The sequence below is a fragment of the Capricornis sumatraensis genome, chromosome 6 (genome assembly GCF_032405125.1).
Source record: "Capricornis sumatraensis isolate serow.1 chromosome 6, serow.2, whole genome shotgun sequence".
Classification (NCBI taxonomy): Eukaryota; Metazoa; Chordata; class Mammalia; order Artiodactyla; family Bovidae; genus Capricornis; species Capricornis sumatraensis.
The window spans coordinates 35227772-35251237 of record NC_091074.1 but is presented as its reverse complement, the minus strand read 5'-3'; the positions used below and the strand labels follow the sequence as shown (position 1 = coordinate 35251237).

The window sequence follows — 23466 nt, the reverse complement described above, 5'->3', positions numbered from 1 at the left end:
TGATGTTAAGAGACATTGCACCTGGGCCCCATAACTTATCAGGCATGGAATGGGTAAGTGAAGTGAAAGTGAAGTGAAGTCGCTCAGTCGTGTCCGACTCTTTGCGACCCGTGGACTGTAGCCCACCAAGCTCTTCTGTCCATGGGATTCTCCAGGCAAGAATACTGGAGTAGGTTGCCATTTCCTTCTCCAATGGATTGGGTAAAGGAATGGTAAATGATCTGGCAGGACAAAAGGAAGGCAAACTAGAATATCTACAAAGGGTGTACCATCTAGAAATTATCTGCCCACTGAATAATCCCAGAAAGGCTTAGGCATTGGCTATACAAGGAACCACCGAAGCTAAGAGTGGTGGGGGAAGGGAGAATACCAGGTTTTGTTTCACAGTATTTATAGGAGAGTGTTTAGACCTCTGGTCTGTACTTCTGCCCCGACATGGTCAGCCAGTATTCCTCCCTAACTATTCTGGGAAAATGTAGGAGGAACAGTTTGGTTTCAGGGATAACAAGGGACTGAGGCCTGGGAACCTGGGGATTGCTCCACTCTTTTTAATGCCGCTATGAGTTGTTTCGGAGAGGGCAATGGCACCCCACTCCAGTACTCATGGCTGGAACATCCCATGGACGGAGGAGCCTGGAAGGCTTCAGTCCATGGGGTTGCTGAGGGTTGGACACGACTGAGCAACTTCACTTTCACTTTTCACTTTCCTGCATTGGAGAAGGAAATGGCAACCCACTCCAGTGTTCTTGCCTGGAGAATCCCAGGGACGGGGGAGCCTGGTGGGCTGCCGTCTATGGGGTCGCACAGAGTTGGACACAACTGAAGTGACTTAGCAGCAGCAGCAGCATGAGTTGTTTACGCTCCTATGTAGTGCCTTTTATTCTGCCTTGTATTGTAGCTAGCAAACAGGTCTGTTGCCATTATGCTGTCCCCTTTGCTGAAGATGTGAATTTGACCCCTGAGTTGGGATGATCCCCTGGAGAAGGAAATGGCAACCCCCTCCAGTATTCTTGCCTGGGAAATCCCATGGAAACAGGACTAGGGCCTGTTGGGTCACAGTTCACTGGGTCACAAAGAGTCAAACACGACTTAGCAACCAAACAACAAAAACAACTGGCACATAATAGAGTTTGCTAAATTCTTGAGAAATTGACTTTATATCTGCTTCAAGAATAGTGCTGGACACGTAATCATTGCTCAGATTGAAACCTCTGTGAAGGCAAGAGCTATGTACACTCATAATGAGCATAGTTAAAGAATGTTGAGCATAGTTAGAGAATGTACATAGTTCCTATATGGAACATTATGATCAATGGGACTCATTCCGTGCAGAACTTAATAGGGTACAGGTACACAAAATACACATTATTACTATTATTAGTAATATTAATAGTAATAATGTTTGTTCTGGCCCTGCTGTGGAATCTGTGTTCCCTTTAGTTTTTTTTTCACTTATGCATAGGGCACAACCAGATTACAGCAGAGGTGGAGTGGCCATCTGTTCTAGATCTAGTCTTGAATATGGAATTTTACCCTGGAGTAAAATCAAGTGCTTTGAGCATCTGGGCTGGATGTATGTGGCAGAGCTGAAGCTTTGAATTCTCCTAATAACTGAATAAAACACACTAGGGAAATTTCTAGAAGTATTTGCTCAGTTTGATTGAGGCCTGATAATAGGCTTGTTAACGTGCTTGTATGTGAGAATCATATGGTCAATTCCATCTTCTCGGTGGCTTTTGTTAGCTGATAAATAAATACCAGCCAAAGAACAACATTTATCCGGAAGCTTAAATCGTTTAATTATCAATATGTACTTGCTTGTTAACATTTAGTAAGATGATTAAGGCATATAAATTTCTTGATTCTTTAGTAAGAATATTTTTAAAGCATTATAATTTTATTTTTAATGTGTACAGTTGTTAACACTGGTACTGATCTACTCAATTATGATTTTTCTATTTTTTTAAACTTTATTAGATATGACATAACATTTTTTAAGACTAAGATATACAATATGATGACTTGATACATGTATATATTATGAAAAGTTTACTACAATAGGTTAGTTAACACATCCTTGACCTCACATAATTGCCATTTTGTTGTTATTGTTATGGGAAGGACATTTAAAATCTAGTCATAGCGAATTCCAAGTATACAGTTGAGTATTGTTAACTATAATCACTATGTTATACATTAAATCCCTGGAACTTATTCTTCTTATGATTGGAAGTTGGTACCATTTGACCAACATCTCATTTCCTCCTCCCCTCAGCCCCTGGCAACCACTTTTCTACTCTCTGAGTTTGCCTTTTTAAAATTCCATATATATATAAGTGATATCATCCAGTATTTGTATTTTTCTATCTGGTTTATTTCACTTAGCATAGTACTCTCAGGGGCTATCCATGTTGTCAGAGATGTCTGGATTTCCTTCTTTTTATGGCTGTGTCATTCATATTCCATTGTGTGTGTGTTTAATCTCACACACACACACACGCACACATATATTTACTACGTTTTCCTCACTCATTAATACATTGATGGACACAAGTTGTTTCCATGTCTTGATTAGTGCAGGTAATGCTGCAGTGACCATGAGAGGGCACGTATCTCTTTGCAATTCCTTTTTTATTTCCTTTCAGTATATGCTCAGAAGTTGGATTGCTGGTAGTTGTCATTTGTAATTTTTGGGGGAACCTCTAGACTGTTTTCCATGGTGGCCATACCAGTTTACGGTCTGACCCACGGTGCACAGTGTTTCCCTTTGCCGAACATCTTGCCAGCATTTGTTCTCTCTTATCTATTTGATAATAGCCATTCCAACAGGGGTGAGCTGATACCTTGTGGCTTTGATTTGCATTTCTCTGATGATCAGGAAGGTTGAGCGCCTTCTCAAGAACTTGCTGGCCATTGTATGTGTTCTTTGGAAAAGTATTTGTTCAGATTCTATTTCCATTTCTAAATTGGATGTTTGGGGTTTTGTTATCAAGTTGTGTGCTGCTGCTGCTGCTGCTAAATTGCTTCAGTTGTGTCTGATTCTGTGCGACCCATAGACGACAGCCCACCAGGCTGCCCCATCCCTGGGATTCTCCAGGCAAGAACACTGGAGTGGGTTGCCATTCCCTTCTCCAATGCAGGAAAGTAAAAAGTGAAAGTGAAGTCACTCAGTTCAGTTCAGTTCAGTTCAGTCGCTCAGTCGTGTCCGACTCTTTGCGACCCCATGAATCTCAGCACGCCAGGCCTCCCTGCCCATCACCAACTCCCGGAGTTCACTCAGACTCACGTCCATCGAACCCGTGATGCTATCCAGCCATCTCATCCTCGGTCGTCCCCTTCTCCTCCTGCCCCCAATCCCTTCCAGCATCAGAATCTTTTCCAGTGAGTCAACTCTTCGCATTAGGTGGCCAAAGTACTGGAGTTTCGGCTTTAGCATCATCCCTTCCAAAGAAATCCCAGGGTTGATCTCCTTCAGAATGGACTGGTTGGATCTCCTTGCAATCCAAGGGACTCTCAAGAGTGTTCTCCAACACCACAGTTCAAAAGCATCAGTTCTTTGGCGCTCAGCTGTCTTCACAGTCCAACTCTCACATACATACGTGACTACTGGAAAAACCATAGCCTTGACTAGATGGACCTTTGTTGGCAAAGTAATGTCTCTGCTTTTGAATATGGTATCTAGGTTGGTCACAACTTGCCTTCCAAGGAGTAAGTGTCTTTTAATTTCATGGCTGCAGTCACCATCTGCAGTGAAGTCACTCAGTCGTGCCCAACTCGTAACGACCCCATGGACTGCAGCCTTCCAGGCTCCTCCGTCCATGGGATTTTCCAGGCAAGAGTACTGGAGTGGGTTGCCATTGCCTTGTCTGATCAAGTTGTATGAGTTAGATAGAATTTAAAGTTAGGAAGTATGATGCCTCCAGCTTTGCACTTCCCTAAGATTGCTTTGGCTAGTCAGTCTTATAGTTTCATCCAAATTTAGGGGGTTTTTTTCTATTTTTCTGGAAAAAATGGCATTGGAACTTTGATAGAGGTCTTATTGAACCTCTTGATGTCTTTGGGTAGAATGAACATTTTAAGAATATCCACTCTTTCAATCAGTAAGTGCAGGATATCATTTCATTTATTTGTGTCTTTAGTTTCTTCCATCAGTGTCTTTGAGTTTTGGGTGTATAGATCTTTCACTTCCTTAGTTAAATTTATCCCTAAAATTTTATTGTTGGGTGCTACTGTAGGTGGGATTGTTTTATTCCTTTTTCACATGTTTTATTGTTAGTGTATAGAGACACAACAAATTAATTTTTATCTGTGACTTTGTATCCTACAACTTTACTGAATTTGTTGATTAATTTTAACAGCTTTTTTGGATGGAGTTCTTAGCATTTTCTACATAAAAGATCATGTCATGAGCAAAAAGAGACAGTGTTACTTCTTTCTTTCTGATTTGGATGCTTTTTGTTTCTCTTCACTGCCTAATTGCTCCAGCTAGGACTTCCAGTTCTGTGTTGAACAGGAGTGGTGAGGGTGGTCAGCTTTCTCTTGTTTCTGATCTTGGATGGAAAGCTTTCAGCTTTTTGTTGTTGAGTGTGATGTTAGTTTGGTTTTGTATTATATGGCTTTCGTTATGTACAGTATATTCCTTCTATACCCAGTTTGTGGGGAGTTTATCATGAAAGAATGTTAAATTTTGTCCAGTATTTTTTTTGCATTTATTGAGATGATTGTATGATTATTATCTTTATTCTTTTAATGTAGTATATTACATTTATTGATTTGTATATGTTGACTTATTCTTGTATTCCAGGGATAAATCCCACTTGAGCATGGTGTGTGGTCCTTCTAATGTGTTGTTAAATTCAGTTTGTTAGTATTTTGTTCAGAGGTTTTACGTCTATATTCATCAGAGGTATTGGCCTATGGGTTTCTTTTCTTGTACTGTCCTTATCTGTCTTTGGTATCAGGTTAATGCTGACCTCTTAAAATGAGTTTGAAAGTGGTCTTTCCTTTTACATTCTTTGGAAGAGCTTTAGAAGAATTGGCATTATTCTGTCTTAGGTAGAATTCACCAGTGAAGCCATCGGGTCATGGGCTTTTCTTTATTGGAAAGTGTTTGATTGCTGATTCAATCTGCTCACTCATTGATCTGTTCAATTTTTCTGTCACTTTGTGATTCAGTCTTGGTAGACTGTATATTCTAGGAATTTATCCATTTCTTCTAGGTTGTCCAGTTTGTTGGCATATAATTGTTCGTAGTATCCTTTTATGATTCTTTGTATTTCTGTATTGTCAGTTGTAATATCTTCTCTTTCATTTCTAATTTTCTATTTTTAATTTATTTTTTTAATGGAATGATAATTGCTTTACAGAATTTTGTTGTTTTCTGTCAAACCCAAACATGAATCAGCCATAGGTACACATATATCTCCTCCCTTTTGAACCTTCCTTCCATCTTCCTCCCCATCCCACCCCTCTAGATTAATTTTCTTAATTTCAGTACTGTCTTTTTCTTGGTAAGCGTAGATAGAAATTTATCCATTTAGTTTGTCTCTTTTAAAAACTAGCTCTTAGTTTCACTGATCTTTTCTGTTCTCTTTTTGTCTCTATTTATTTCCACTCTGCTCTTTGTTATTTCCTTCCTCTACTAACTCTAGGTTTACTTTGTTCTTTTTCTAGTTCATTGAATTATAAAGTTAGATTTTTTTGAGCTTTGTTTGTTTTTTTTTTTGCTTAATGGTCCCACATAACAGTGGAGGCCAATGACAGGAGTTGGGTGTTGGTGTACAGGTGCTCAGGTGGAGGGGCTCACTGCAGCTGAACCCAGCAGTGCAAGCCAGTGAGAGGAGACAGGGCCAGGTCTGGGCCCACACACAGCCGTGGGGGCCTTGGCGGTTGCCATACAGTCTTGTAGCCATAGAGTCTCACCACAGGCACTCACAGATCATTAGAGGCCAGTGGCAGACCATTGGCAAGAGGCCCTCAGTTGAAGAGGTTAGCTCCAAATGCATGCACATTTATCTATCACTACAGGGGTCTGGGCTGGCATCTTGCACTTGTGCAGGTGCAAAGGCTAAGCTGGCTTCCCTGGCAGATTGCAGGGTCCAGTTAGGGTCAGGGAGGGACTGTCAGGTAGCATTTGTGAAAGTGGAAACCTGTGGGGGGAAGGTGAAAGTGGTGAAATCTGCAGGGGGTCCATTTTAGCCATCCTAGGCATTGGTTTCTTCAGTGGTGAAATCTGTTGGGATCCTATACAGAGTTGGTTACTGTGAACCACAGCTGCTCCTGCTGTATAGCTGATATTGGGAGCCCTGGCTGTTCTTTGTTTTTCCAGCCTGTCCCTATATCTCTTGACTTTGTCAGTCTCTGGGTAGGGTGAAGCTGAAGTGATCTTTCATGCTGTGATGTGAAAAACTGGGAAAGTTGGTTGCTCACCTCATTCTTCCTTTCCCAGTGAGGGAGCCCCTTGAACCCTGGAGTTCACTGGCCCTGAGCTGTGCTGCCCTGGGGGATAGGATGGTGCAGGCACAGTGAAGCTGTCCTTCCTTTTTTTGTATGGAGTTATTCTCTCTTTTTTTTTGCTTCACAGTGTTGCTGAAATTTCTTGAGTGGAGTCCTGAGCCCTTCTAGAGCTATTTTAGTTTGTGAATGTCTAATTGTTGATATTTGTGGGGGGATGGACACTGGTACCATTTTGGTGATGTGACTTCTTAATTATGATATTTAAAATCCAATTTGAATTAACTCTTTCAGTCCTATCATTATATAAAAAGGGTAAATTATATATAGCATTTTTAAAGAAAAGCTTTTAATAAAAATACATTGAGTGAAATTTAAAATATGTAAATTATATCTTAATAAAACTAAGCTGTTAGAAAAGACATTATTTCTCCAAGAAACTATGATTGTAGGGGTGACTCCAAGGTACTTGAACAGCCAATTATAACCCTCATCACAAGAATCTAATCTTACTGAAAATCTAATCACTTCATTATGATTCAATGAAACTCAAAAAATTTTTATAGTTAGCTAACACAGATCAAGACTCCTTAATAAAGACTGGAAAGCTAGATCTAATAAGACTGGAATGAAAAAACTTGTTTCACTCTAACACTATTGCTGACTGCTTACAATAAATCGTATTGAAATATTGAAAAATATAGTGACTTTAAGTTGGGATATACATCCAAGAAGTATTCTTATTTTGAAAATATAATCAAATATTGAGATATTTTAAGAAGTTTAAGGAGGCTGACATAAACTTTTATAAATTCATTTAATATTTGTTGAATGCTTATTTTGTATGGTACAGTGTTTTTACTTACCTTGACAAGTGATAGCCAAGGACCATTGTTCAACTGATGCAAATAGAGTAAAACATTTTTAAGCTTCTAAAGTTTTTAACATTGGAGTATTTAAAGACTTTTGCACAATTTTGAAGTGCTTAGAGAAAAGCTGAGCAGATTTTAAACTGGTAAGAGAAAGCAATTTTGTATTGGATGGAAGGGAAGTAAAAATACAATCCAGATGGAAGTAACACCCAGAGCTGAAAACAGGCAGAGCACCAGCATAGAAACAAAAGGCAAGTGTGATCATATGAAAACAAAATCTTAACCTGGATATAAGGGGGGAAGTAAAACATTTCAATGAACTTGGTACAGTGAGACTTTACTATGTATCTGAAAGGTATAGTTTGGAAGGGAGGAAGAATATTTGAGCATCATGAAGTATATTTCAGCAAAATAACATAACATTTTTTAATAATACAGACATTTTTCCCAAATATACCCATGTTGCTTTCAGCCAGCTAATGGCAACATTGCTGTGAGGCTTCCATGATTATTCTTGTTGTTACTTCTAAGACTTTTTACTACATGCACCTCATTTATCCCTCTTTAACCATACTGACTTTCTTGCTGTTCTTTGAATACTGCAAGCCATGTCTTTTTTTTTTCCTCAAAGTCTTTGCTCTTTCCTCTGTATATTATTGATAAAATAGCTTACCTCTTCGCTTCTTCAGGTCTTTCTGCCCAGATGGGACGCTTGTCAATCTTTAGAACAGATGGTAACAATAACCCTGTATGAGAGACAGCAAAAGAGACACAGATGTATAGAACAGTCTTTTGGACTCTGGGAGAGGGAAAGGGTGGGATAATCTGGGAGAATGGCATTGAAATATGTATAATATCATATAAGAAATGAATTGCCAGTCTAGGTTCGATGCAGGATACAGGATGCTTGGGGCTGGTGCACTGGCATGACCCAGAGGGATGGTATGGGGAGAGAGGTGGGAGGGGGGTTCAGGATTGGGAACACATGTACACCAATGGCAGATTCATGTTGATGTATGGCAAAACCAATACAATATTGTAAAGTAAAAATAATAATAATAATAATAAAATTAAATTAAGAAAAAGAAACAATGGAAAATAAAGACTCCTATAAAACCTACAATTAAATCTAAATAGCTTGATGTCAGTGATTATAGTATCAAAGTTGTGAGGGGGTGGTTGTAAGGGATGTTTCTTTTTTGCTTTGGTGGAACATACAGAGGATGAGAAACTCTAGATATTGATTCAAAATATAATATTGATTTTATTATATTAAATTAATCAAGTTTACTTAAATAATATTAAATATATGTTCAGGAGTTTTAAAGGTGACCGCAAGAATAGGAATCAAGCATTTAATTTTCAAAGAATTAGAGGAAATTAAAAAAAAATTAAAATCTCCATCAATTCAATACAAACCAGGAAGAAGAATGCAAGGAAGGGAGGAAGGAAAGATAGAACAAAGGAGAGGAACAGTTAATAAGAAGCATGGTAAATAAAAAGGATAGGATGATACAAACATACCAATAATCATAGTATATATAATGAAGTTGAAATATATTTTAAAAAAAGAAAAAAAAAGCAAAGAGACTATGAGATTCTGAAAAAGATGCACCTAAAACATGATACGAAAAGCCAAAAAAAATTAAGAATAAAATTATGATATCCTGCAGTTAGCTTGTGAGAATCAATTTTGCTTATCTTTTCCCAGCATCTCATTCATGTTGGTTGTTTGAAATCAATCATGTGCAAGTACCTAACACCATAGAAATTGGCAAACATTACAAGTCATACCCATCCCCTGCAAGAGCTTGTTTACCAGCACACAACTGAATATATTCCAGCTAAATGCTAAAAAAAAGAAGATACAGCAATATTATTTTGAGACAAATTAAGGAAAAAAATTAATAAGGGTAAAGCAAGCAATTTCATATTGATAAAAATGCATAATTTGCCAAGAAGATATAAAATTCATGAATTTTTATGTACCTGGCAACATTAAGCAAAATTTGGTGAAACTACAAATGGAAATCAAAGAATCCACAAAGGTATTTACTGTCTTCTAGTATATTATACTTAGAAATAAACAATCCAAGTAGAGAAAATATAAGCAAGGCTCCTTTCTTTTCAAACCCATGTGGAACATTCACAGAAATTACTTACATTTAAGTCTACAAAGTTCAAGTTCAAAAAAGCAAAAATCATTTAGGCAGTGTACCCTGAGTAGAGTATAATGTAACTATGATTTTAGCAAATAATCAGCCAAATGTTTCTGCCCACTTAGAAATTCCAAACCCATCTATATGATTTTCGGGTTAAGGAGGAAATAAAAAGTGAGTTTATGAACTATTTCAACGTGAACTATAATGAAATACCAAAACCTTCAAAATTCAGCCAAAATTTAACTTTCAACTCAAAATGCTAGGAGAAAGAAACAAAAAAACTCAAAGTAAATTTTAAAATTGCTTTTATAAAAAAAAAAAAATCCATAAACTGTAAAATAGCTCCTTTCCCAAAATAAACTGAACATGTACAACTGAACTGTGATTTTCAATGACATATTTATGGACCTAGGAAATTCAAGAGAATCCAATAATAAACTATTAAACAGATAATTCAGCAATAATTTCAGAACAAAGTCAGCATATAAAATAAAGTAGACTTTACAAGTAATAGTATATTTAGAGTACTATTTGTAAATTTGTATTTATAATGATAAAAAGAAAGTATTAAATACCCAGGAATAAACCTTCCAAGAAATGCAAGCAACCTATAAAGTGAGCTATAAAACACTGAATAACATAAACAGAACTAAATAAATGGAGAGATATACTGTTTTTCTGAATGTGAAGAAATAATTTTTTTTATTTTTATTTATTTATTTATTTTTTTAATTTTTTTATTTTTTTTTTAATTTTAAAATCTTTAATTCTTACATGTGTTCCCAAACATGAACCCCCCTCCCCTCCCTCCCCGTAACATCTCAGTGGGTTATCCCCATGCACCAACTCCAAGCAAGCTGTATCCTGTGTCAGACATGGACTGGCGATTCAATTCTTACATGATAGTATACATGATAGAATGCCATTCTCCAAAATCATCCCACCCTCTCCCTCTCCCTCTGAGTCCAAAAGTCCGTTATACACAGCTGTGTCTTTTTTCCTGTCTTGCATACAGGGTCGTCATTGCCATCTTTCTAAATTCCATATATATGTGTTAGTATACTGTATTGGTGTTTTTCTTTCTGGCTTACTTCACTCTGTATAATCGGCTCCAGTTTCATCCATCTCATCAGAACTGATTCAAATGAATTCTTTTTAATGGCTGAGTAATACTCCATTGTGTATATGTACCACAGCTTTCTTATCCATTCATCTGCTGATGGACATCTAGGTTGTTTCCATGTCCTGGCTATTATAAACAGTGCTGCAATGAACATTGGGGTACATGTGTCTCTTTCAGTTCTGGTTTCCTCGGTGTGTATGCCCAGCAGTGGGATTGCTGGGTCATAAGGTAGTTCTATTTGCAATGAGAATTCATTCCATATCTTATCTATGTGTCAGTGCTGTCCAAGATACAAACTGGTTCCAGAAATATAACTGAAAGAAAGAGGATGAAGATGGCTGAAGAAGGAGAAGAATGGGAAGGAAAGAGGAAAAATTTTCCTAGGAAATGTTAAAACATGCTATAAAGCTGTATAAATAAAATGGCATGATTAAGTGCAGGAATAGATGCATAGAGCATTGGAACAGAAAGAGTTACAAAAACAAGCCCATCTAAGGGAATTCAGAACATAAAGTTTGTATTTTTCATTTCAGATCAGTGTAAGGGAAAGTAGTCAATAATGGCCTTGGAAAAATTGCTTTCAATTTAGAAAACAATATAAGCTTAGCTATATACCTCAAACAACCCACAGGTATCTATTTTACATTGATATAAAATCCAAGAATAAAGAAGAAAATGGTTAAAAATACAAATTACCAATATCAGGAATAAAAGATGGGATATCACTACAGAAACATAAGTAACAAGGAAATTATATGAATGAGTTTATAACAATAAATTTGACAATTTAGGTGAAATGAACAACTTTTCAAAAAAGTACCTGCTGCTGCTGCTGCTAAGTCACTTCAGTCATGTCTGACTCTGTGTGACCCCATAGACGGCAGCCCACCAGGCTCCCCCATTCCTGGGATTCTCCAGGCAAGAACACTGGAGTGGGTTGCCATTTCCTTCTCCAGTGCATGAAAGTGAAAAGTGAAAGTGAAATCACTCAGCTGTGTCTGACTCTTAGCAATCCCATGGACTGCGGCCGACCAGGCTCCTCCATCCATGGGGTTTTCCAGGCAAGTGTGCTGGAGTGGGGTGCCATTGCCTTCTCCAAAAAAGTACCTCTTACCTGTCATATAGTGGCTTCACAATCATATACCACTAGCATCACATTTTAGATAGCTTCACGTTTTTGGGAGTAAAGCTGAGAGACAGACAACTTGTAGAATGAACACAGCCCTAGAGCTTCCTTTATTCCTTAGCAAAGACTGAGTATAAATATTTGGTATTTACTATGGCCAAGTTTCTTGCAGAGAGGTCTGCCTAAGCCAGCAAGCTGAATGTGTGACAGAGTGCATGCCAAAAGAGAGGAAGGGCCCCATCCCCACCATGTCTGCACACTGGGGACCCAAGGTTGAGCATTGTCTACAAGAGTGGACATCAGCCAAACCCTTTGCTCTTTCCTCTGATTGACTCAGTGTAACTTCTAAACTGCCCTGAGTCCCTACTAAACTACCAAGAGAAATGGTCAGAACTATTAGGAATTGACTTCTTTCATCACAAAAACTAACAGGAGATTGAATTGAAAATATGAGTAGCTCTTTATTAGTTAAAGAAATTGGATTTTTTAAAAAAATCTAAAGCCTTCACACACAAAAACACATGTACTATCTCCAGATCCAGAGGGTTTCACTGAGCAAACTTTCAGGAAAAATATATCACCATCTTACAGAAATTATTTCAGAAAATGGCAGAGAAGAAAATAAGTCCCAGTTCATTTTATGTGACCAGCACAACCTTAAAACCAAAACCTGACAAAACATTGTAAGAAAATGAGTATTTCATCATGAACATCAATGTAAAAATTCTCAACTGCATATCAGTTAATCAAATCAAGCATTATATGAAAATAATTTACACCATGAATAAGTTTATATAATTCTAGGAAAGAAAGATTGATTCAACAGTTCTAAAAAATAGCAAAGTCAATATAATCAAATACTCCCTAAAAATCATTTGGCAAAATTCAATACATATTTATGATACCAAAAACAACATGGAGGTATACAGCTATCAAAGCTCATTGAACTAAACACTTAAAATGTACACTATTTCATTCTAACTATACTTAAATTTTTAAAAAAAAATATTGAGGAAAACAGGATTTATGAAGCGAGTTACAGAGATTCAACATATGTATAATTGGAATCTTGAAAGAAGAAAAGGAATGATGGAAAAGAACAAATATTGAAGCTATAATCCAAAAATAATTTTCAGAAATAAAGACTTCCAAGAACATAACATGAACCACGGAAAATTTGATGTCATGTCTAACATGACATGTCTAACATGTCATACCCTGTATATATTCTGTGGCCTAGTAAAGTTTCTGGACTCAAAAAAATAATAGCCAAGAAAAATGTTCATGTCATATATAAGGATGAAAAAATAAAGATGAGACAACTCTGAAAGGCTATCTCAGCTCCGAGGCTCCGTAGGTATTGCTCCTAAGTACCCTCTCCCACATAAATCTCCATCTCAGAATGTGTATGTTTTCAGGCATTCCCACCCGTAGCACACCACAAAGAAAAATTTGAATTAATGCTGAAAAGTAGAATTTCTTTATATATTCTACTTTCTGAAAAGTACACATTTCTAGGGAAATTGTAATGCCAAAAGTCCCTCTAGAACAAATGGAAAATTAAAAGAAATTGCCAAGAAAGTATCTTTCTGTACAATAAATACTATGCCAAATTCAGGCAAGTGCTACAATGTCAGTAAAAAGCAGATAGATTCAATTTCATTAAAACTACTGAAGAACATAGAAAGAGAAAATACCTTCCAAATATTTTTGGAAGATTGCACAAAATTGAAACAAATCAATCTCATTAATGTAGACATTCCAGATGAAATATCAGCAAATAGAGTTCAGCAGAACATCAAAAAATAATATACCACACTAAGTGGAGTGTATTCCACAGATGCAAGGATAATTCAATACTAAGGAAGTTATTAAGAATCCTATTAATAGATTTATGATGAAAAATCACATGATAGTTTATATGGATGCTAAAATGGATTTAAGACAATCTGGTTTCCATTTTTGTAAGAAATTAAAATATGTAGATAACTGTGTAAAACTACATTATATATTTTATATTAATACTTATTTTTTGGTATATTAAAATACAGCTCTCAAATTAAAATCTAGCATAGTCTAAGAGTTAGATTCCTACTGAAATCAGGAACAAGTCAATTGTGTCCATCAATATTACTATTTAATATTATTCAGAAATAACTTGATAATCAACTCAATAAAAAAGAAAATGGAGGTATAAAAATTGGAAAACAGGGAATTCCCTGATGATGCAGTGGTTAGGACTCCATGCTCTCCCTGCCAAGGGCCTGGGTTCAGTCCCTGGTTGGAGAACTAAGAACCCACATTCCATAAGCTGCAGAGCATGACCAAAAAAACAAGGTTGGAAAATAGGAGATAAAATTATCAGTATTTGCAGATATGATTTAATTTCTGGAAGCTAAAGAGGAATCAGCTGCAAAACTCTTATAATAAATAAGAAACTTCAGCAAGTTTATATATTAACAATCTTTATGTCTACAAGCAACAATAGGTACTAGAATCAGCCCCTACAAAAAGTAAGAGGCCCAGGAATAAACAGATCTATAAAGAGAAAACTTTTAAATAATCCTCAGAAACACAAATAAAGACTTAACCAACTGGAAGGGACTACCATAGTCTTTGATTAGGAAGAATCAATATTCTAAAATGTGAACATGATTGAATAAAATTTAACGTGATTTAAATAAAATACCAGTAAGAATGTTTAGACAAGCTCAATCTGAAGTTTATATGGAAAACCAAACAATCAAAAATTAACAAGAAAAATCTGAAAAGAATGGTAATTGAAAGGAGATACCCCTATTGGATTACATTTATGACAAAGCCTCACTAATTAAAATATACTATAAAGCTTTACTAATAAGACAGATGGAACAGAATATGGACTATTTACTAGGTGGTGGTGAGACAACTATGATTTTATATAATAATTTTCTAGAGGATTACAAATGGACAAAACACATAACTGCAAAATCTTACAAGTGGCAGAAAAAAATCATGGTTTGAATAACACACACACATATTTATACTTTTATATATATACATATATATATAAATTGTGGAGAATGCTTTTTAAAGTATCACACCAAATTCAAAAGTTATATGGGAATAGATTCATTTAGTGTGTTAAAATTTTTTTTAATATTTTTCCTTTGCATAAAATACTATCACTACTATCAAAACAAAAAGTATGAAAAAAATTAGAAATCCTCGACATATAATTTCCCTAAAGTATAAATAATCCCTATCAATCACTAAGAAAAATAGATAAAAGACAAAAGGAAAAAAATTATTTGTTAAGGCTGATGCTCAGTTTCATTTTTAATAAGAGAAATGAAACTTTAAAATACAGTGGTAAAAAATTTAAAAACTACACTGAAAACCCGATTGGTGTTTTGCCAGTGGTATGGAGAAACAAGTACATTCATATGTTCTTTGTGTAGGTGTAAATTGGTACAATCTTGGATAGAGGGAGAATTAAACAACAGCTTTCAAAATTACAATTGAACACACTGTTTGGTCCAGCAAATTCACTTCCAGGAATATATCCTAGGGATACAAAATATATATACAAGCACCATTATTTACTGCAACATTGCTTAGGCTGGCAAAACATTGAAATCTACCCAAACATCTAGCTAGCTGCTCTTAGCCCACAAAGCCGAGCATCGGACTCCAGAGCTCTTTTCACCCAGAGTAAGAGCTGCCTTTTTTCTTATGCACACATAAGCATGTGTTCTCAGAGGGAGAAATTAAAGACTCTTGTGGATGTAAGCCTAGATTTTTATGATTTTTGTCAATACTTTATTGTCATCTTGCCCACACATAATTTAATTGCACTTTTACTCAACTGTCCTTATTAAATCCTTTCAAAAGTTTCTAGTTCAGTTTTAATAGAAACAACGTTTTTCTGCCATTATATTTCATTAGTTCATGTAATAATTAAGTCAATTATGTAACTAACCTGTTACAACTGATATACACACTTAGGAATAAATACATCTGACAAATGGCATCTGCTCAACTGGTGGGAGAGTTGTGCTCTGGCATGATACTAATTAACCTGCCTGCTCCAAGTATTCACCAAGACAGCAGTTGGTGAATCTGAAAGAGGGATTGGAGCAATTTGTTTAATCCAGCAAGTTGGTTAAGTGATCATGTAAGAGAGCTTTTATTGTGTCCTGACAAAAGGTAAAGAGCAATCCATTTTGCTCCAATATAAATAAAATCAGAATAATCCTAATAAAAAATGATTTGCTAGTATCTTCACATTTTTGTGTTATGACTGCTTTCTCTTCATTTATTACTTCCATATGAGCCCATATTCTTTCCAATGTGTTGCAGGCCTTGGTCAGAGAGTTACAAAATGATGTCCATTTGATTAGGCGACAAATCAGAGAGCTTAAAAAGATGCAGAAAAACAGGAATGCTTGTAAAACCTCAACCCATAAAGCCCAGACCTTGGCAGCTTCTATCCTGAACATTTCACGGTCAGACCTAGAGGAAATACTGGACACAGAAGATGAAGCGGTAAGATCACTTAAATATTTATTAATATAGGAGTTTTTACACTGATTGTTAAATATATATTTTTATTTGTTTTATAGTTCTTAGAATTTCATCTTTAAGATAATATTCATGAAGGCAAGATTATTAATATACCAATGAAAGATACATCAAGAGTATTAACTAACTCAAAAAACCTTTAGAGAAATTTAACTGTGTAATATAGAAGTAAGCCAGTACATAGAACCTTTAGAACTGCTTGCTTGTTATTCAGGTCAGTTATCTTTCCCTGTCTCTTCCATATTCTTTAGTTAATCATATATCTTATAAGCTATTATTTTTAATTAAGCCCATTTGAAGAAGTTAGTTAGCTGGATCACGATTGATGTCAGGGGTTTTCCTCCTATATGAGATTTTTAAGAGTAGTAAATATATTGGCTTTTCTAGCTAGATTTAACATTATTGTTGATCAAGTTAAAGAAAAGGGTATTCATTGCTTTAAAGTGGGTAAAATAATCCAGCCTGAGTGAATTTATATTCATATACCTTATAAGTCTGCAGTAGCATTTCTATACCTTCTGAGGAGGGCACTGCATTTTTGATAGTTTATTACCTCATCAACAACAGAACCTCATACACAGTCTTCTGTGAAACCTGTGGAAGATACTCAATCCTGTTCTACTGTTAAGTTTCTGCACTTTAATACATTAAATATTAGATTTTTTTATTGTTTAGAAAGAGTAAAGAGATGATGGCACTCATAGCTTCCTTATAAATATTTGCTCAGTGAATAAATAAAATGATTGACTTCAATGTTTGCACGAGAACATCCTTCAGCACCCCTCCCCCGTCAGCTTCTCAAAACATTTCTCAAACAGAGCAGATCTACAACTTGCAAAGGTTTTTAAACTGCCAAGAAGTCTTAGAAAGGAGGTCAGAGGAATCCTATAGTGATTATTTTCATCCTGTGAGTGAGTAGGATAGTGAGTGACCAGTTTCCTCTTTTCAGCAGCTATGCCACAATGTCTGTGAATTCTGAACTTTGAAGTCCAAGAGTGTTATGAAATACAATATCAAATATAAAACACACAGGAAATAACAGTATCTGTGGCAAGGCTGGTAACTATCTCTTAACTAGACATTTAAGTGAAACTTGATGGATAAAGAAGAAACCTAACAAAATATTAAGGTCTTCCACTGTTGCCTAAAAGTTTTAAAACAAGTAGACATAGCAAAATCCCTCGTGTGTTTGTGTGTGTGTGTGTGTTGCAGATACATATTCTGGAAGACAGGGCCTCTGCCTTTATGTGGTCTTAAAACATGCCCTTTCTTGGACTTACAAGTTTAAAAAAAAAAAAAAAACACTCCCTTTGATTAGAAAAATTAGAAAAAGTTGTCCCCATTGAGTATATGAATTAGTAAAGGATATCTCTTGTTAGTCCCAAAGTAGCTGGCACATTTCTGTGAAGAAATGACTCCCTGGCCTCTGGGAGGATGCAGTATGGAGCCAGGGGTACACAGCATCGAAACATGTGTACCATACAACCTTAACTGGAAGCCCTCCTGGAAAAAACGCAGTTCCATGAGGGCTCATTGCACACACCTGGATATATTTACTAGATTTCATTATAGATCTGAGCTTGTTTGCACTGATGCCTGCATTTTTCAGAGGTCTAAAGAGTTGAGTGACTTACCCAAGCAGAGCCCAAACCGCCTGAATTATATGCGTTAAGCTATATCCAAGCCTTGTAAATTCATGTAAAAAACTATGACAGACTATGCAAAGTACCTTGCCTGATACCTGGCATACAGTAAATTTCAACAAATGTTAGTTTCCCAAACCCTTCTCTTTTTGAAAAGTACATTTTTTTTTTTGCGAACTGAATCATGATTTTAACTGAACAGTCAATTCAGTTGCATATGTGAATACATTATACTTTCAGAATATTTCACCTTGACAATTGAGGCACTGAAAATATTTAGTGATCTACAGTACTTTAAGTTGGAGTGTCCCTTGCCTATCAGTTAGCGATTGGACATTTTAAATAAGGAAGCACTTAAATACACCAGAACCTATGCCTGTCCTATTTTGTCTGTAATTGTAACAATTACTCCTTAGTTATCTACTGACAAGTCTGATTTTTGAGTATAAAGTTTTATATTATCTTATGAGGGTCACTGGTAAATGATTCTTTTCTAGAGCTCCATCTTCTTTTTCACTCTGTTTTAATACCTTTCACTTCCACTCAGTCCGTACCTTGAGCTCCACCATGAATACAGAAATAAAATATTCCTGAATTATGAAATACAGATATATAGCTTTATATTCCACATAAATGGAGATATTGAGCATTGATTTGAATATTCTCCATTTTGAAAGGACAGGCTGCTCTTTGTTGAATCCAATTCTATCAGTATTTCTCTATATAACAGTATGATCAAGTTCATATAAATGAAATTAACTACAGTGTTTTTATTTTTTCCTTTAGGAAATTGAAAGGACAAAGACCGATGCTGAAAATGACAAAGAATGGCTGTTGTACATTCGGAAACTTCTTGAAGGACAGGTATTTCACTTTTCTACTTCATTTATTAAAAGTTGCAGATAAAAATTCCGAGCTTATTTTTTTTACTAGATGCCTAAAATTTTGGAAACACTTACATATTACTTACTTCTGTTAGGTAAAGAAGTATTCCAATAGGCAGACAGCAAAGTTAACCCTCTATTTGTACTTTTGGACTTAACAAATGAAGCAAATGCCTTGGGAAAGAGCCAACACAGGTCTTAGCAAATGCATTAATTAAATTATTGAGTCAACGTCTATGCTTGCTAGACTGAAAAGGATCCATTCTCTCAGCTCTCTTAGGAAAAGAGATTCTTTATTATGTGTCTTTAAAGTTAGTAGTTGATATGGACACCTGAGGAGTTCACGGGTTTCAGTGACCTTTTACTGTGGCCCTGTTTCCAGTCAATTCATGTTTTCCTCACAGCCAGACAGCTGTTTATTACTGTGTCTTCCCGCATTCTCTACAATATTTTCTACTGAGACCTCGAGCAGCTTGTTAGTGGGAAGTAAATATTGATTTGGCATCCTGTCAATGCAGAAAGAATGAAAAAATTTCCACCAGAGGCCCCTCAAACATTTTCCTATCGACATTTTCTGGGCCGAGTGGAAAGCTGCACAGAGGATGACAAGGCCAAGACGAGTGGAAATCCCTGAGGGGTCTATTGAGACTGCTGCTGTGACCTGTGTGATACTTTTTCTTCTCTTTCAAGTATTTTTTTAATACACATATAGTCTGCTGGGATGTGCCCCTCTTGTAAGTGATCAGGGCAGTTTATTGGCAGGTGAGAGCCCTGCTTTTCTAGTCATAGCTGGCTTTTGTTCTGATATCACTGACAGCATGTAATGTATTCTACAACTTTTTCATTATGGTTCTTTTTGCTCCACCTAATTATTGTCAGTTTCAAAAATGAATTTGATTTAAAACAGCTAAAATGTATTTCTCAAAATATTTTAAAAAAAATTCTTGTTCTGTGAGTGCAGTATATGGGTTTTTGGAAAAGCAAGAATAAGTAAATAATATGTGAACTATTCATATTCTTAGTTCCCATTTGATATATTTTTGAAACATATCTGGAAATGCTATAACTATTACTATCTATAGTAACAGAAGGTGATGGGCACTTTTTTTGCTTCAAGTTGTTTAAGTGCAGACATGCAGGTGCAGGGCAAGCCTTCTTGCTTTTGAGAAGAAAAGCCATTTCTCAGTCATGTTGCATTCCCAGCACCCAGCCCAGTACCTGGCACATCAAAGGAGTTCAGTAATGATTGATATGGGTTATTTTTTTTAACTAGAATGTTATAAAAATATACTTGTAATGGATTTTTAAACATTCAACATGTAAGTATGACCTTTTGATATAGAAGTATTATCATCAACTATGAACATAAAAATCATAAATCCATATGTATAAATCTTTATTAAATGTTACTAAAGCTCTATTGACACCAGATCTGCACATGTAGATATACATATGTGCATTCTACATTATCTGGATATATGCTTATTCTGTCCAGTGAGTGTAAAAAAATCCTGTTGAAAATGGCATTAGACCGCTTAATACTGCAGTTTGATATAATGCCTTTTTGTGCCACTGAGCCTGGACTCTGGAATATAATTGCCTGGCAGTATTGATTTAATTGCCCCAGGTTTATTTGTGGACTCCTAATTATTGACTGAAGGTAAATTTAATGGAGCAGCCTCTATGAACACTGGGAAACTGCTGCTGTTGCTGTTATACATAATGAACTGCACCATGTGCCTTTAAAGCATTTGTCAAACTAATTTTATTTCACTGTGACAGTATGATAACATTTAAAAAGTCAAAGACTTTTATTTTTATTACTGACATAGGTGGTTTTGCTGATGTCTTTGAATTCTGTAAGAAAAAAAAGTAGGGACTTCATTGGTTGCACTTGAATGTCACTTTATAATTATGCCCAAGAAAAAATCTATAAAATAGAAAACATCTCTTTTTAAGCCTACTTTTTCTCTCTCAATTCTAGCAATTATATTTGTCCTGATTTTAGAAAAGGTTTTCTTTGTCCACTAGTTTTTGAGAGTCTAAGTTATGCTCACAGGATTATGTGGGTAAAAGTGTAAATATGTTCATTCATTCATTTTGTTTAGTTTATGCCATATAGCTCCCTGTACCTGAGGTTATGTGATCTTGAAGCTGTGGATTAATTGTGTTCCCTGAAAAATGCCAAATTAATTAAATATTGATATTTGATTATTAAAATACTTTGAAGATTAAATTATAAGAAAACTTCCCTTTTATGTCCTCCCTCTGTGTTGAGTGCTGTATAGAATAGAATTCTGACATCATAGGAGTGAATCTGACCCTGAAGTTTTATCTTTTCTTATTAGGATTAGGCAACAGAATTGTTTGCCTGTTAAAACAACTTTTTCTGCATTCATTTGACTTAAATTTATATTGATAAAATAATTACTGCAAAATAAAAAGCTTTCCTACCATGTGACCATTTCTGTCCTTTATCGAGCCCATCTTTGCATGAAATGTTCCCTTGGTCTCTCTAATTTTCTTGAAGGAATCTCTAGTCTTTCCCATTCTGCAGTTTTCCTCTATTTCTTTGCATTGATTGCTGAAGGCTTTCTTATCTCTTCTTGCTATTCTTTGGAACTCTGCATTCAGATGCTTATATCTTTCCTTTTTCCTTGGCTTTTCACTTCTCTTCTTTTCACAGCTATTTGTAAGGCCTCCCGAGACAGCCATTTTGCTTTTATACATTTCTTTTCCATGGGGATAGCCTTGATCGCTGTCTCCTGTACAATGTCACAAACCTCCATCCATAGTTCATCAGGCACTCTATCTATCAGATCTAGTCCCTTAAATCTATTTCTCACTTCCACTCTATAATCATAAGGAATTTGACTTAGGTCATACTTGAATGGCCTAGTGGTTTTCCCTACTTTCTTTAAGTCTGAATTTGGCAATAAGGAGTTCATGATCTGAGCCAATCAGCTCCCGGTCTTGTTTCTGTTGACTGTATAGAGCTTTTCCATCTTTGGCTGCAAAAAATATAATCAATCTGATTTCGGTGTTGACTATCTGGTGATGTGCATGTGTAGAGTCTTGTGTTGTTGAAAGAGGGTGTTTGCTATGAGCAGTGCGTTCTCTTGGCAAAACTCTATTAGCCTTTGCCCTGCTTCATTCCGTATTCCAAGGCCAAATTTGCCTGTTACTCCTGGTGTTTCTTGACTTCCTGCTTTTGCTTTCCAGTCCCCTATAATGAAAAGGACATCTTTTCTGGGTGTTAGTTCTAAAAGGTCTTGTAGGTCTTCATAGAACCATTTAACTTCAGCTTATTCAGCGTTACTGGTTGTGGAATAGACTTGGATTACTGTGATATTGAATGGTTTGCCTTGGAAATGAACAGAGATCATTCTGTTGTTTTTGAAATTACATCCAAGTACTGCATTTCAGACTCTTTTGTTGACCATGATGGCTACTCCATTTCTTCTAAGGGATTCCTGCCCACAGTAGTAGATATAATGCTCATCTGAGTTAAATTCACCCATTCCAGTCCATCTTAGTTCGCTGATTACTAGAATGTCGACATTCACTGTTGCCATCTCCTGTTTGACTACTTCCAATCTGCCTTGATTTACGGACCTAACATTCCAGGTTCCTATGCAGTATTGCTCTCTAAAACATCAGACATTACTTCTATCACCAGTCACATCCACAACTGGGTATTGTTTTTTCTTTGGCTCCATCCCTTCATTCTTTCTGGAGTTATTTCTCCACTGATCTCCAGTAGCATATTGGGCACCTACTGACCTGGGGAGTTCCTCTTTAAGTATCCTATCATTTTGCCTTTTCATAAAGATGGGCTCGAAAAGGACAGAAATGGTATGGACCTAACAGAAGCAGAAGATATTTAAGAAGAGGTGGCAAGAATACACAGAAGAACTGTACAAAAAAGATCTTCACAATCAAGATAATCACGATGGTGTGATCACTCACCTAGAGGCAGACTTCCTGGAATGTGAAGTCAAGTGGGGCTTAGAAAGCATCACTACGAACAAAGCTAGTGGAGGTGATGGAATTCCAGTTGAGCTATTTCAAATCCTGAAAGATGATGCTGTAAAAGTGCTGCACTCAATATGCCAGCAAATTTAGAAAACTCAGCAGTGGCCACAGGACTGGAAAAGGTCAGTTTTCATTCCGATTCCAAAGAAAGACAATGTCAAAGAATCCTCAAACTACTGCACAATTCCACTCATCTCACATGCTAGTAAAGTAATGCTCAAAATTCTCCAAGCCAGGCTTCAACAGTACATGAACCATGAACTTCCTGATGTTCAAGCTGGTTTTAGAAAAGGCAGAGGAACCAGAGATCAAATTGCCAACATCCGCTGGATCATGGAAAAAAACAAGAGAGTTCCAGAAAAGCTTCTATTTCTGCTTTATTGACTAGCCAAAGCCTTTGACTGTGTGGATCACAATAAACTGTGGAAAATTCTGAAAGAGATGGAAATACCATACCACCTGACCTGCCTCTTGAGAAACCTGTATGCAGGTCAGGAAGCAACAGTTAGAACTGGACATGGAACAACAGACTGGTTCCAAATAGGAAAAGGAGTACATCAAGGCTGTATATTGTCACCCTGCTTATTTAACTTACATGCAGAGTA

General features: G+C 36.2%; 1 protein-coding gene across 1 annotated transcript in view; it reads left to right on the top strand.

Annotated features, from left to right (window-relative positions):
- The window catches only part of LOC138080689 (centlein-like), a 110485-nt gene that overhangs the window by 71968 nt on the left and 15051 nt on the right, over window positions 1–23466 (top strand). Inside the window, exons 11-12 of the mRNA XM_068973577.1 lie at window positions 16078–16263; window positions 18729–18806. Of these exons, the coding sequence (XP_068829678.1) occupies window positions 16078–16263; window positions 18729–18806 (264 nt within the window). The remainder of the gene's footprint in view (window positions 1–16077; window positions 16264–18728; window positions 18807–23466) is intronic.